Raw genomic sequence first — 14,520 nt, forward strand, 5'->3', positions numbered from 1 at the left:
AGGGCTGGCCTATTTTTCTCATAGTGGGGTACCCTAAGTAGCCATGAATTAGGCAGCAGGAGAGTATTAGTCCTTGGAGAAAATGACAAAGGAAAAAAATGCAATGCAGATGTTACACTTTGGTTACTTAAAAAAATGTATGGCCAGCTGCACCTGCTCAAAAATCAAAGAATTAAGATAAAGGGAGCCAGGAGATCAATAAGAAGCCCAAAAAAGTAAATGATATTAATCCGAGGGCAGCAGAACAGAGATTTTAACAGAGGAGAGAACAAGTCAGTGTCAAGACTTTTTGCAAAGGAAAAGAATGGATGACAAGTGGGGATATGGAGAGATACAGAAAATGGGGTTAGGAAACTCAGATTTAGGGGAGGTACCAAGAGTCAGTCTATGGTAATCAAAGTTGCTGGAGCAAGGAAAAGTGAACATCTATAATTTGATCGAAGAATGGCCCAACAACATAAAGAATTGAAAGCAAGTTGTTTAATGAGTCACACCGGAAGAGATGATTACCTAACATGTGCAATGTTCTTTAACATTTTAAAATGTTATTTCATTCGATCATCACATGATCCCCACGAAGAAGAGGGCAGGTATTTTCAGCCCATACTGTAGACGAAGAAATAATGGTACAGAGAAGTTGGCTTACAGGACACAGGCATGACAGGTCAAGGCAGTGCTCCCTCAGCCAGAAAAAAGGAGCTGACAGTGTATGGTTCAGAAGACAGCCTCACTCTTCTTCCTCAACCTCCTGCTAGAGGCCAAAACTCAATGGCGAGTCTTCTGGCCCAGTCTCTAACAAGCACGTTTCTTACTGTTCTTCAGTGTATGTTCCTACACTGCTTTTCTCTTAGATTCATTCTCTAGATTAATTTCTTCTCTGTCATCACTTAGAGCTGTGGAAAAAAGTACAAACTACACACTGAGAATTTAATCAGAAATTGCGATTAACTTCTCTAGGGCTGTTTGAGGTCAAAGATGAATGAGCTAAACTTCACCAACAGATGCAGATTTCATAAACAGCGTTTTCTTTGCACTTCAAAAAAAAAAAAAAAAAAAAAAAAAAGACCCCAGTCCCTACAGCTACACTTAAGTGGCACTAAGAGTGGATTGCAAACTCAAGCTGGCCTTCCAAAGAGCTTTATAGACTACAAGAATTCAGAGAAGTGTTCACTGATTGCTCCAACCCTCTCTTGCTTCATTGTCCCTTAAAGGCTGTCTTTCTTCTCCTTTACCTACAACCAGCTTGTCATGAGAATCCAAGCACGTGCAGCACAGGTGCTACAGGCATAGAGTCCACTGCCTAGTGTCAGAGAAGACCAATCTGCATAGTAAAAAATAACTGAAAACAGGACTGCTTCGTGCATGTTAAGAGCCACAGCCAACTAAATGCTGGATGAAATGTGGATTAGCTAAATGGAAGAAATGATTAACTAAACTTTTTAAATAAATGATTTTTAGGTATACTTGTGGTGAGCATAGCATAATGTATAGGCTTGTCAAGTCACTATGTTGTACACCTGAAACTAATATCTAACACTATGTGGCAGCTATACCTCAACAATAACAAAAATAAAAAAATAAATGATCTAAAAAATGAAGAGGCAAAATCCAATAAAATGAACTAATAGAGTAAGGCAAAACAAAACAAGACAAACCAATACACTTGTGATACCTACTGAGGTTACTATGTACCCATCTTCATTTTTATATGCAATGTTAGTTTTAACTTTTTGAAGTATGACCAGTTTACCCTGCTGCGTGAGCTGACAATTAAGGTCTAAGAGCAATGAACACAAATGCCTGGTACTCATGAAGGGAATGGAGGGCTACAATCAAGTATGATTCAGACAAGTTATTCAGACAGTACATGTATACTGGCTATTGTGCCACATGACAATTTGGTGTAAGCAGTACATTGTTATATGTTACTATTACCAGGGCTAAACACAATTTTTAAATTTCTCTATGGTGTCAGCTTCAACACTGACAGTTTTTCCTGATATCACATATGGATTGATCCTCATTACCTAGAAAGAGCAAAGTCCTTCCTCTGACTCCCCAGCATGCACAGACCCCTACCCTGACTGGACTACATTCTTTCCTACACCTCTCTTGACCATCTGTGGAGTCCTTAGCTTTTCTGCTCTCTTCTCACTGAACCATGGAGCAGGGCAAGGGCTACCACAATACAGGGGTGGGAGGACCAGAGTAGGAGTGGGGAGACAAGGCAACAGAAAGGCAGAGGAGAATAGGATCCTCAGTCAGGGGTTGGGAATATTCAGAGGAAGGCTGAAGTCCTACAGGACTTGTATTCCAAACAGAACAGGCTATAGGTCTCTGTCAGTGAGGCACTAAATGCCATCTGGATTGGCTTTCCAGATGTGGCGAGCCCAGCACAGCACCAGGGAACTACTATGTCCCTTAATCTGGACAGTTTCTCCTTGTCTGCCTGCCTGAAACAGTCCACGTAACTGCCTGTTTCTCTCTCACAGTCTCCAGGTTAGAAATAACCCTGTTTGGCATTTATACAGTTAACATGTTATCTCTAAATGTAGATTTCATTCAGCCTTGCTGAATTCTGTCTTTTGGATTTAGATTCATGGTTCCAGCCCATTCAGATAATTTACCATCTTGGCTCATAGAGTTGCCATCTCTCAAAGCTTTGGGTAAGAAAATGCCAGTGCCCTGAAAGAACCTGTGATTTATTTGGGTGGATACTGACTGGAAGTTTGCTAATGGTATGTTAGCATATGTTCAGGGGAGATAACATATGGTATAAACAGCACAACGCCAGGAGTTGGAGGACTTGTCTCCTGACGTGTGCTAGTTCTGTGACTTCAGGTACTCATGGGACTTTAGTTTCCTCATGTCTAAAATAAGTAGAGATAGGTGAGCTCTTATTTTTGCAATGTCAGTTTACTTTTCATTAGAAACATCTAAGGGATCAACAAGCAAGTTCTAAGATGGGGGGGTGAACAAAGGGGGAATAAAAGAATTCCTTTTCACTTCCCCTAAAACCACTCTATTTACAAATTATTTAATAGTAGTAGCAAATGTTCTGACAGCAGGTAGAGAAAAGGAAAGGGCATGACTGGAGTAGGGATTTGGGGACTTCTCCAAAGACATGATAGAAGTTAGGTCTTAAAAGATGGGTTATGTGGGGGTTGTCAGGAGAGGAAGCCCATTTTGGAAGGGAGAAGTATGAGAGCCCAAACGCAGAGGCATGCCTGTGGGAGGGCAAGTAGGTCAGGCTCCTGCAGGTAATAGTAGTTTGGGCTTTATCTTCAACATCAGTAGTTTCCAAACTTTAAAATATTATTCCTGAAAGTAGGGGAACTGTGAAAGTGTGCATGGGGTCTTGGGGCCTTCAACTTGGTCTCCTACTTGCCCACATGCAAACCTTAGTCTACTAAATCCTCCTGCCTCTTGCAGCACCACCTGAAACCACTGCTAAATCCTGAGATATGATCTGACTCTTCAATTTACATGCATGATAAAAATAAAACCCAAACAAAACAAAGTACTGCTAGAGCTGGGAGGAATCCCTGAATACTGCTGAGCTAGGAAATGGCATGATCAAATAAAATCTGATTCTCTGCCCAGTATTAATTGTTCTAGGAGACTGGAGATGGAGGATCCAGTTACTGAAGATATTCAGTTGTCCTAGCATGAGAGGCTAAGATCTTAATTAGAAGCAGGTGGGTATACTGGAAAATATTAAAGACTTGGTTCCTAGTGGAAAATCCATTTATTTCTGAGTAGAATTAGTGTTGAGCTGGCCCAATCATTCCTTGCCTGGCTCAGGGAAAAGTTATGATTAATGGGTAAGAACGAAAAAAGATTCATATTCAATACGAGGAAAAATTTTCTAACAAGTAAGGATATTTAATAATGAAACAGGTTGTTTGGCAAGATAGTGAGCTTCTGGTCACTGAAAGCATTCAAGCAGAGGATGAATTTATGTGTTAATGATGTCATGGGTGGAATTCCTATCTTAAATGGGAAGATGGACTAGAAGACCACTAAGATTTTTTTCAAACTTATGAGTTCCATGAAATAGGACCACAGATGATATATCAGGATCAAATACATTTTTTCAACATAGGAAAAAACCTATCCATGCTTAAAAGGAGAGCAAAGAGGCAGTGAAGAGAGGAAGACTGGGATTGCTAGAGAAAGAGAGATTGTACATTATTTAGTAGTTATATTACCTTTGCAATTTTTCCCATTTCATAGATGTCTGCTTTCTGATCTTCAATATCCATGAAAGCAGTTTCAATTTTGCTTAGAGTCTGTTCATGGTTACTGCAGGCATCTGGGAGTCCTTCAGGAAAGTAGAACCGTGGAATGTTTATGGACAATGGTGCATTCACAACATTATTCACATGAGGAACAGGGGAGAGAGGTCGGGGACTACTTGGAAAGGTGGCTGTAGGTGGAAGAGGTGTTCCAGGTTTCTTTTCTGGTTTATTTTGAATCTGGAAGGAGAATGTGATTATGAAACACAAAAATTCTAAACAGCATATACTTCTTGAAAGTCCTCACCAGTAACAAGAAGTTGGGCATAAATACAAGCAGCCACAATTAGAGACAGTAAGAGCTCACTCTACTGTAGAGGATGATAAGTGTGCTTCTAGGGAATGCCTATCTATACTAAATAAATACATTAATTATCTGTCAATACCTGAGTTTACACAGATTTATGCTTTAAAAATCCTACAGTACATTTCCCATCAATTATGTGCCAGATATTTAAGAGTAATGTTAGTTGACACATTAAGAATCTCAAGCTGTATTCTTAGTCTGTTGGAAAAGGAAATAATAAATCCTTTTTGAAGACTATTCTTCACCTTTCTGCATATTTCTACCTCTCCTTCAATAGGCAGACAGAATAAGTTCTTTCAAAATACATAAATCTAAAATGTATTGGTCGGGGGTATCCTTTTACCTTTTTCTCTCTAGTTTGACTTTGTCTAGGTAAAATCACTGCCAGTCCATGATGCAGAGAAAAGTCTTGTGAAGAAAATTAAAGCATTTTATTTTCGGGATATCTTCCACCAGACTGATTTACTTGCCCCTTGGGGCATGCCATTTTTTTTTCCATGATACACATTACTCTCATTTTTGGTAACCTCTAAGAGGCAAGGATCATGGTCATTAATTTCATCATGGCCAAACCCCATTCATAGCTTATTACCTCACTTATAGTTTGTATCATTCCTTTTTCCAAAAAGGATTTGATGTGTTATGCCATATGGAGACATGAGAAAGGAGAGATCATAAAAGTGAGGTTGGGGAGGGAGGAGGGCAATGAGGAGATTAAGATTATCCATGATTTAGGGGAGGGGAGGTACACTAACATTCAGGTAGAGGACTACTTTACCAATGAGGACTAAATTTAGTTCTGAGCTTCCTAACAGAAAAAGCAAAAGAGATTCCATGAAGATTTTCAGAGTTTTAATTTCTTCTCTTAATTTTGACCAAATTATCTATCAAGGCGCATGAGCATGGCATTGTGTTATATACTACATGAAGTATGAGAGATGGACATGACTGTGAACACAAAATATTACTCAAATATTCATTTTCTTTAAATTCTGCTAATGCCATTCCTAAAATTTGAATAATGATTTATCTGAAGTAGTAGATCTGAATATATTTCCTTTTGACATATGGGCTCATAACATGATCTTTACATTCAGGATAAAAATCTTGGCTACCCTTGAAAAGCATGAGTATTAGAGGAAGATAAACTTCATTCACACAAATATGTGATTTAATCTGCTTTTGTCATACATGGCCCGTCTCAGGTTAATATCTGACACTAATACATAGAATGGAGTCTGCTCATACATTACTACTACTGGGGACATTAAAGTCCAGTTGGTCACACCAAGACTTTACTGCAGTATCAGAATGTCACCCCTATAAAGCAAAGTCAAGGAAGAAATGGCACAGAGAGAAGTGAGGCTCATGAAATATGAAAAGCTTAACAGAAAACAGTGATGCTTAGCTTCTGTGACCTCAGGAAAGTTTTTTACCTTTTAGAATTTTAGTAATAAAGCAGATTATAACCCCTACTTCTTAGAAGTTGTTGTGAAGATTACAGGAAATTACAGGAAGTAACATAGGTAAAAGGTCCAGAACAGTGCTAGGCATAGATATGTCCTTATTTAAGAAAATGAGTCATTGGGGCGCCTGGGTGGCACAGTCGGTTAAGCGTCCGACTTCAGCCAGGTCACAATCTCACAGTCCGTGAGTTCGAGCCCCGCGTCAGGCTCTGGGCTGATGGCTCAGAGCCTGGAGCCTGTTTCCGATTCTGTGTCTCCCTCTCTCTCTGCCCCTCCCCTGTTCATGCTCTGTCTCTCTCTGTCCCAAAAATAAATAAACGTTGAAAAAAAATTAAAAAAAAAAAAAAAAAAAAAGAAAATGAGTCATAAGGCCAAAGCATGAGATTCTCAAAAGATTAAACATAATTTAGCATGATCCTTCAGATTCAATAATAAATAATTATTTACATTTGTAAAACACTTTAAAGTTTACAAGCCACTTCTGATTTAACAAATTGATAATCTATTCTAAGTAAACATTTCTCTCTGCTTTAATGATAAATCTGTAAATATTATTATACAGTCCCAGGAGTCAAGAACAGTAGACACTGTTCCTAAACTTCTACAAGAAGGCATATAATTCTTCAGGGGGCTTTACATTTATATATAAATAGGTCATTTATATCACTGTCATTCCCTTTCTATTATTCTATGCTGAAAGAGGTTTATGAGACTTAAGTATACAAGAAAGAAAATTCTTTTTTTCTTTCCCCAAAATGTTTCCCATGGTGTGACATCCTGGGTAGTTATAACCATAGGATTAAGACCACTGGTGCCAGTGTGGATGAAGCCCAATTGTTTCGTGAGCACATGCTAGTGGAGAAGGTTTAGAACAAGACCTTCTATATTAACTCTACACTTTTACTTTGACAGAAATAAGTAACAATTGAGAACAAACCCTGGCTACCTGTCACGGTTTTTATTTAAAGGGGAAATATTCAATTATAAAAGGTACCTTCTTCTCCTTACTGTACTTCTTAACATGAAGCAATTCACTGATTGGCAAGTATTTATCAATTCATAGGTTAATCCCATGTTTAATAAAATTGATATTGATATTTAAAAGGGAAAAGAAAAAGAATGCATTTATTTTGCACTTTTATGTGTTATCAATTTCCTTTCCACTGAATTCAATGAAAGACACATAATTTAGTTTAATAAAACTGACCCTTTATAAATATTATAGATTAAAAGACAATAATGCGAAATTTGTCAGATTTACCGGCAAGTTTAGCATCTGCTCATTTGAATTAAACTGTATCATTCAAATTTAGAAACAGCATTAATATAGAACTAGCTAGGTAAAATATCTCAATTCTACATTTCAGTTTTAGCCTATAAACATAGTATCATTTAGATATCCTTACACTATTATGTCATTGTAGCATTTCCAATATTTGACCATTTTTGACTTTTTTTTTTTTAAAGCAACTTCATATGGTTCACTCAATTTGAAAGTACCCTGGATCAGAATAACTATAAAACTATGGTTTCTTGTTGGATTCTGGGTGACCATCACTTATATGACCCTTGATTTGTATTGTATTCAAGGCGAGGCAAGTTGTCTGGTAAAACACCGGCCCTATGGGTATAAGCAAGTGAGCATGGGTTCCACAAAGTTGTCATCACAGGCAGAAATGACTTACTATCACAGCGTGTTGAGGGAGGACAACCCAGAAATTAATTGCCATCCTTTGCTACCCACATATATTATATCACACCCACACAACTGTCTATATATAACTAGTTCTTCCTTCAAAAAAAAAAAAAAAAAGAGATAACCAGGACTGATACTTTAAAAACAATTCATTACAGATGTAAGTATGTTAATACAAACATAGTTTATCGATTCAAAGTGCCAACAAGAAATTGTAATTTCTCAAAGAGATTTCTATTAAAATTTGTAAACTGTAAAATATTTGTTAAGGTGTATTTATTGTCTCTAAAACTAGATTCCCTCTCTACAAGAGAAAAATGTGAGTACTGTACTTCAGGTCCAGAAGGTCTATTTTTAAACCTGTTGGAATCTCTCTACAAATAGCTTTCTGCAAATAGCTGAATAGAGGACACAGATTAATTCCTTGCTCTAATATCAAGTGAGCTGTAAAATTATTTGTAAGTTAGTTCACTGGGTGGTTTTATTAGTAATAAAAATATTTTAAAAGAAACACCTAAGTTCCAAACCTGTGTCTGCTGAAATGACTTCAGCCGCTTCTTAAACCTTGATGGGAGAACAAAATCACAGCCCCTTGCCAGGAAAGCTAACTCTCCCCTTAAATCCGGGTCCCTTCGTAGAGATGTTTCCTTGATCATCATCTTTGAAAAGTGGATGTTTACTTAGCAACTGTCCAGCACACTTCTGAAGATAGTCAGATTTAGTAAGTTGTCAATCTCGTCAGGTAGAAAGGTATTTTCTTCTTATCTCCAAAAGAAATTAAGTTCAAGCATTGTGCTCTCCCAGTCTCCAGGGACCACAATCCATGCTTGTACTGACATGCAGCTGGTTCCCAAATATAGCCAGTGGCTCCCAATACCTGCTCATAATTTTCAAGTTAGAAACACGCCTGCAATGGGCTTGTTGCTCCTTGTGGATAGCTTTGTGTCAAACTGACCTGCACATGTTGAGAATACAGAGCCTTCTGGGAAAGGAAGCAAGCACCCACTACTCTAGCACCAAAGTTAGAAACATTACAGTTGGACCTAAAAATAGCGACTTCTCAGATAATGCTAACTTCTTAAACTCAGAGTATATGAGGTGTCAATCCATGTAAATCAGTTTCTCTTCAAACTATTAGAAAAAGAACATGTAAAGCTTTTTTGGTTTTGCTATTTGGTATTTTTTGAAAAAAGAACAAGCTGTACTTCAAATTTGAATCTATAATTTTAAGAATAGTTTTTTATTTCTTATTTGAAGGGAAGCAAATATCCCAAACCCTCTAGGTATATCCAGTTAAAATATGGAGAAAAACAAACTTCCATCCTGAAATGTTAATACAGAAAGATCTGTTGGTCTTATATTTTAAAATTAAATCATTTTTTCCTGGCTTGTGTGTAGAAAACTATCTTAGTTATCTAATATACTTTTTTGGAAGTGATTCTGGATCTGGGCACATTTGAAATTTATTGTCAAAGTATTGGTTAAGAAAGTGGAACAACTGAAGGGCTCCTGGCTGGCTTAGTCAGTTAAGCATCTGACTCTTGATTTTGACCCAGGTCATGATCTCATGGGTTCATGACTTGAGACCTCCATTGGGCTTTGCGCTGAAAGCGAGGAGCCTGTTTGGGATTCTCATTCTCTCTCTCTCCTCCCCACCCGACCCCCCCCCCCCAACCCCGGCTCCTTCTCTCTCTCAAAATAAAGAAATAAACATTAAAAAAAAAGTGGGAGCGCCTGAGTGGCTCAGTCGGTCAAGCATCCGACTTCAGCTCAGGTCATGATCTTGCTGTTCAGGGGTTCAAGCCCCACATGGGGCTTTGTGCTGACAGCTTGGAGCCTGGAGCCTGCTTCGGAATCTGTGTCTCCCTCTCCCTCTGCCCCTCCCACGCTCACACTCTGTCTCTTCCTCTCTCTCATAAACATTAAAAAAATTTTTTTAAAAAGTGAACAATTGGATGCCATAAGAAAGCAGCTTTAGATACATGTGAGTGAAACCTAGCTACGATAAAGGTACAAAAAATGATCAAATGGCAATGACATATGTCTTGAATTTGTGAGACATTCTTTTTCAAGGACCTTTAAAGAAATCGCAAATTTTTAAAATATTCTATTATTTTATTATATACTAAATATCTGCCTTAGTCATTTACAAATAAATCTTCAAATATCCTCTTCAATATTTATTTTCAATCACATTATTCAATCAATATTTATTTTCTATTTCTAGAAAACATAAACCAAATATCACCAAATAACCCCCTAACCCAAAAATAGCTCCCAGAGCTCACAACTGTCTTCTCCTAAACTTTTGTCTAATTAAGTGGGAATTAAATTCTTTGGATTTCCACTGTTTCCTACAACTTATCTTTTTTCTTGATTTCCTTTCAAGACATTCTGACAATACTTGATAATGTGTACATTGGGCTTAAAAGTCTAAACCTGTGGTTTTCAAATTTTTTTCTTTCAAGCTGTGGGAATCCTCCACTCATACAAAATCATACATGAAAGCTTTCAATATATAGTATGGCTGACAGAAGATTACAACTGAAATCATTAGTCTTAATGCTTTAACTTGGGCCCTTCCTTCTCCCCCCGGTTTCCTATCACTAGGCTTACGTGTTAACTGTGAGCTCTCCAGTGTTCTGTGATTTTTTTTCCTATACTTATATTCTTGCCTAGAATGATCTTTTCCTTCATTATTTACCTCCAAATTAAAACATCAAAAAAAGTGTGTTGTGAATGGCACTAGGTCTTGGACTTACGATTTAACACTTTTTCAAATAACCACATCTTAAATTACATTCCCTCTGTTCTTCCCAGCAGCAATGTATGGCCTTAGAGGGGTGGCTTTTCATCCCTTTCCTGAGAATGCTCCTCCTCAAATGATATATACTCCAACCACCCTTCAAAATCCAATTCAAATTTTACCTATTTCATGAAAGCTTCCCTATGTAAGCCCTCTTACTACAATTCTCTTAATGAAATAGCATTACCCTTAAATGACCTCCACTTAACCTATTCTCTGGGTTAGTCAATGATCTCCATTTCTCCTTTATTATTATTATTTTTAATGTTTATTTTTGAGAGAGAGAAACAGAGCACGAGTGGGGGAGGGGCAGAAAGAGAAAGAGAGACAGAGACAGAGAATCCAAAGCAGGCTCCAGGCTCTAAACTGTCAGCACAGAGCCCAACGCAGGGCTCAAATTCAGGAACCATGAGATCATGACCTAAGCTGAAATCAGACACTTAATCTACTGAGCCACCAGGCGCCCCCATTTCTCCTTTAAAAGGGAGAACCCAACGCCTGGAACACACTGATTCATGGCTAACAGTTTCTGTTATGCTCTCATATATCTTATCGCAGTAGTTGAGTTGTATGCTTATTAAGAGTTGGTTGTGCTTGTACCCATTTGTTTATACTGGTTGTAATTTTTACAGTAATTATTCAATTCAATTACATGTTACATAAATTAATGAAATGTGACTGTGTAAAAAAAAAGTTGTTTCTAAAATTCCTAAAATTGAAAATAAAACCTCTAAGTTGAACTGTTTTATAGATTCAGTAAAGGCAAACTATTACTAAAATTTTTTTGCTGTAAAATTAGGTGGAGGTGAGATAAAGAACAAAATCATTAAAATTGAGAAGGAGTCCATATTGGAATTGCTTCACTACTAACTTAAGTTCCTTCGTCACTTTAAAGAAGCTGAAGCTGAAAATCAATCAATAAATGTACTGAGTGTGATTTATTAAAGAAAGATGTCATGGAACTTCAACTTCCAATCATAACACTCAAAGAAAAGGCTTTGGCCCTCTATCAAAAGATGTGAATAAATTGTTTTGAGTTAAAAAAAATGTTTAATATATACATGCTTTATAGTACATACACATAGAATGTGTGATACTCTACTGAGTAACTATCAATCCCAATAATGTTCAAGTAAAAAGTGCTTCTATTGCAGTATTTTATAATCTGAGAATTATTTTCCAAAGAATGTAAACTCTTGAGGGTAAGGTCAATTTTATAGTCACTCAAAAAATATTTTTCTAGCCATTTATTATATGCAGACACTTTGCTGGGTACTGAGAGTATGGAGATAATAAATAAATGGTCTCTTCTTTTCCTTACCATACCTAGTACAATGCTGGTTTGGAGCAAAGGACAACAAATATTTTCATTTCATTCACTTCCCATAAATCTCTGAAGTTTCAAAGTCAGAACAGTGGTTAAAAGCCTGCTCTGCGACATTTTCTAAAAATTTTTTTTAATTAAAAAATTTTTAATTAAAAAAATTTTTTTTAAGTTTATTTATTTTTAACAGAGAGAGAAGAGGAGGGGCAGAGAGAGAGGGAGAGAAAGAATCCCAGGCAGGTTCCATGCTGTCAGCGCAGAGCCCGATGTGGGGCTTGAGCTCATGAACCATGAGATCATGACCTGAGCTGAAACCAAGAGTTGGATGCTTAACCAACTGAGCCACCCAGGTACCTCTTGTTTTAAATTTTTTTTAATGTTTCTTTACTTTTGAGAGAGAGAGACAGAGAATGAGCAAGGGAGGGGCAGAGAGAAAGGGAGACATAAAATACAAAGCAGGCTCCAGGCACTGAACTGTCAGCACAGAGCCCAATGTGGGGCTCGAGCCCATGCACTGTGAGATCATGACCTAAGCCGAAGTTGGATGCTCAACCAACTGAGCCACCCAGGTGCCCCTCTGCTACACTCTTAAGTAAGAAAACATTTCTCCATATCTTTTGATGAAGTGAGCTCTCCTGTTTTTATTTACTCAACTGCTTTACAAAGAAATCAGAGGGAGAAAAGACCAGGCCCTTCAAAGGGCTTAGGAAAGAACTGGTCTGTATCAAGGAGTTATTGATGGAAAAAGACTACCATGAAGAATTTGTGTTTGTATGGAAGTATACGTGCTTGATTCTAGAAAGGATCTCAGAATGTGTTAGTCTTAAAACTTCTTAGTTTCGACAAGTATATAATTGGAAAACAGTTGTGAAGAACATGGTTTTTAGAGTGACCTCTTCTTTACTGGGAAATGATCAAGTATCAGGAATTTCACTACAAAACAAGGCTTATGATCTACTCTATCTTCTCTACCTTGATCATAGGAAAAGTACAATCCATGGGGCTGGGTGTTTCTGGGTGAGAGGTTTCCCTTGGAGGGACTAATCAGAATGAAGAAGAATAGAAAACTATTAATATGTAGTTTACAAATCCAGTTTGAAACCACAGCAAGGTTGGAACTGTGGGCAATTATAATGGAAAGAGTCAACTGTAATGGTCTTCCCAATGTCCTTCTGGAATAAATCAGGAGATCTTTTCTCCTGCCTTCTGCAGCATATATGAAGTCCATCTGAACAAGATACCTAGCTGACAGTAGGTGTTTCCTAAACAGTTACCTGAATCTCTTCTTGACCTGTAGACTATTCATGAACATACCCTGTCTGAAGATAAAGGTTTGTCCTGACTGGACAATGTGCTCAACCTGGGTCTTCAAGGCCACTGTGTTAAGAAAGCTTGACCAGAGCATGAAAAAGACTCATACTCTCTTGTGGGGATGACTGGGATCCATCACTTGATACCTCAAAATCCAGCATCTAGGCTGGGGTTCCTTTCTTGCCTTTATATTTGTTCCCCCAGAGCAAACGTGATTGAGCAAGGATGAAAATCTTTCTCAAGGAGAACCAGCTGGGGTGGGTTCCTGGCTACAGGGTTTTACAAGTTCCCTGGCAGGGTTAGATGGAAGAGGCTGGCCTCTGCTAACACCCTAAAAAGCGAAGGGTTTTTTTGTTTTGTTTTGTTTTTGTTTTAAAGAATAGCCTTCTATGAAAAGCAAGAAAAGGTACTCCCTTACGATGTTCTGAAAGGACCTAGAGAATTGAGAAGTCAGTCTTGAAAGAGCCTGTGCCCTCAAGGAAGGGGAGACTGGGAAGGACAGAGAAGAATAAAGCTGTGTGTGACACCCAACACATTACATTTTTGTAGAATTCATTCTTTGACGCTTAATCTGAAACTCAGGATTGGTTTTCTAGAGCTTTCTGAATTCTAATTCCTGCCCTTCCCCTTTTAGTGAAGACAATAGTGGTATATAATATTAATTCTCTTTCTGGAAAGAATCAGCTCTAAGGGATGTTTAAAAAAAATGGGTGGATTAAACAGGACAGTGACAAATTTGAACAATTTCCTGAAGAAGCAAATCACTTATTTTGACTTGTATAAAACTGCTAAACAGTTAATACAGTGTGTTGTGCCAAAATAAGTCTAGTCTCTATTTTATCAACAAAGTTGTAAAGTCATTCACCAGCCTCAGCTGAACATGGCTATGAAGACTGAGATGAGGGGCGCCTGGGTGGCGCAGTCGGTTAAGCGTCCGACTTCAGCCAGGTCACGATCTCGCGGTCCGTGGGTTCGAGCCCCGCGTCGGGCTCTGGGCTGATGGCTCAGAGCCTGGAGCCTGTTTCCGATTCTGTGTCTCCCTCTCTCTCTGCCCCTCCCCCGTTCATGCTCTGTCTCTCTCTCTGTCCCAAAAATAAATAAACGTTGAAAAAAAAAATTAAAAAAAAAAAAATTAAAAAAAAAAAAGACTGAGATGACACCATCAACCAAGAGTGAAGAAGGCCTGTGGGGTAAACCAGGCAGCAAAGCTGGGAAAATCTGAGTGACAGAAATACATAGCACAGCAAGCCGGGGAAGTAAGCTCAGTTGTGCTGAGTAATAGAATAAGGTTGAGAAATACAGCAGAGTCACT

The 14,520-nt window shown here is 38.1% G+C and overlaps 1 protein-coding gene across 5 annotated transcripts in view; it reads right to left on the minus strand.

The window, feature by feature from the left end:
- PPP2R3A (protein phosphatase 2 regulatory subunit B''alpha) overlaps positions 1 to 14,520 on the minus strand; it is a 212,324-nt gene that overhangs the window by 129,863 nt on the left and 67,941 nt on the right. For 4 of the 5 annotated variants that reach the window (XM_045503555.1, XM_045503556.1, XM_045503554.1 and 1 more), the window contains one exon: positions 4,212 to 4,478. In XM_045503555.1, the coding sequence (XP_045359511.1) occupies positions 4,212 to 4,478 (267 nt within the window). Of the gene's footprint in view, positions 1 to 4,211; positions 4,479 to 8,294; positions 8,765 to 14,520 lie in introns of those variants that run through there. The other variant, XM_045503557.1, reaches the window with a different exon arrangement.

This window comes from Leopardus geoffroyi, chromosome C2 (genome assembly GCF_018350155.1).
Source record: "Leopardus geoffroyi isolate Oge1 chromosome C2, O.geoffroyi_Oge1_pat1.0, whole genome shotgun sequence".
In the NCBI taxonomy this organism is placed as follows: domain Eukaryota; kingdom Metazoa; phylum Chordata; class Mammalia; order Carnivora; family Felidae; genus Leopardus; species Leopardus geoffroyi.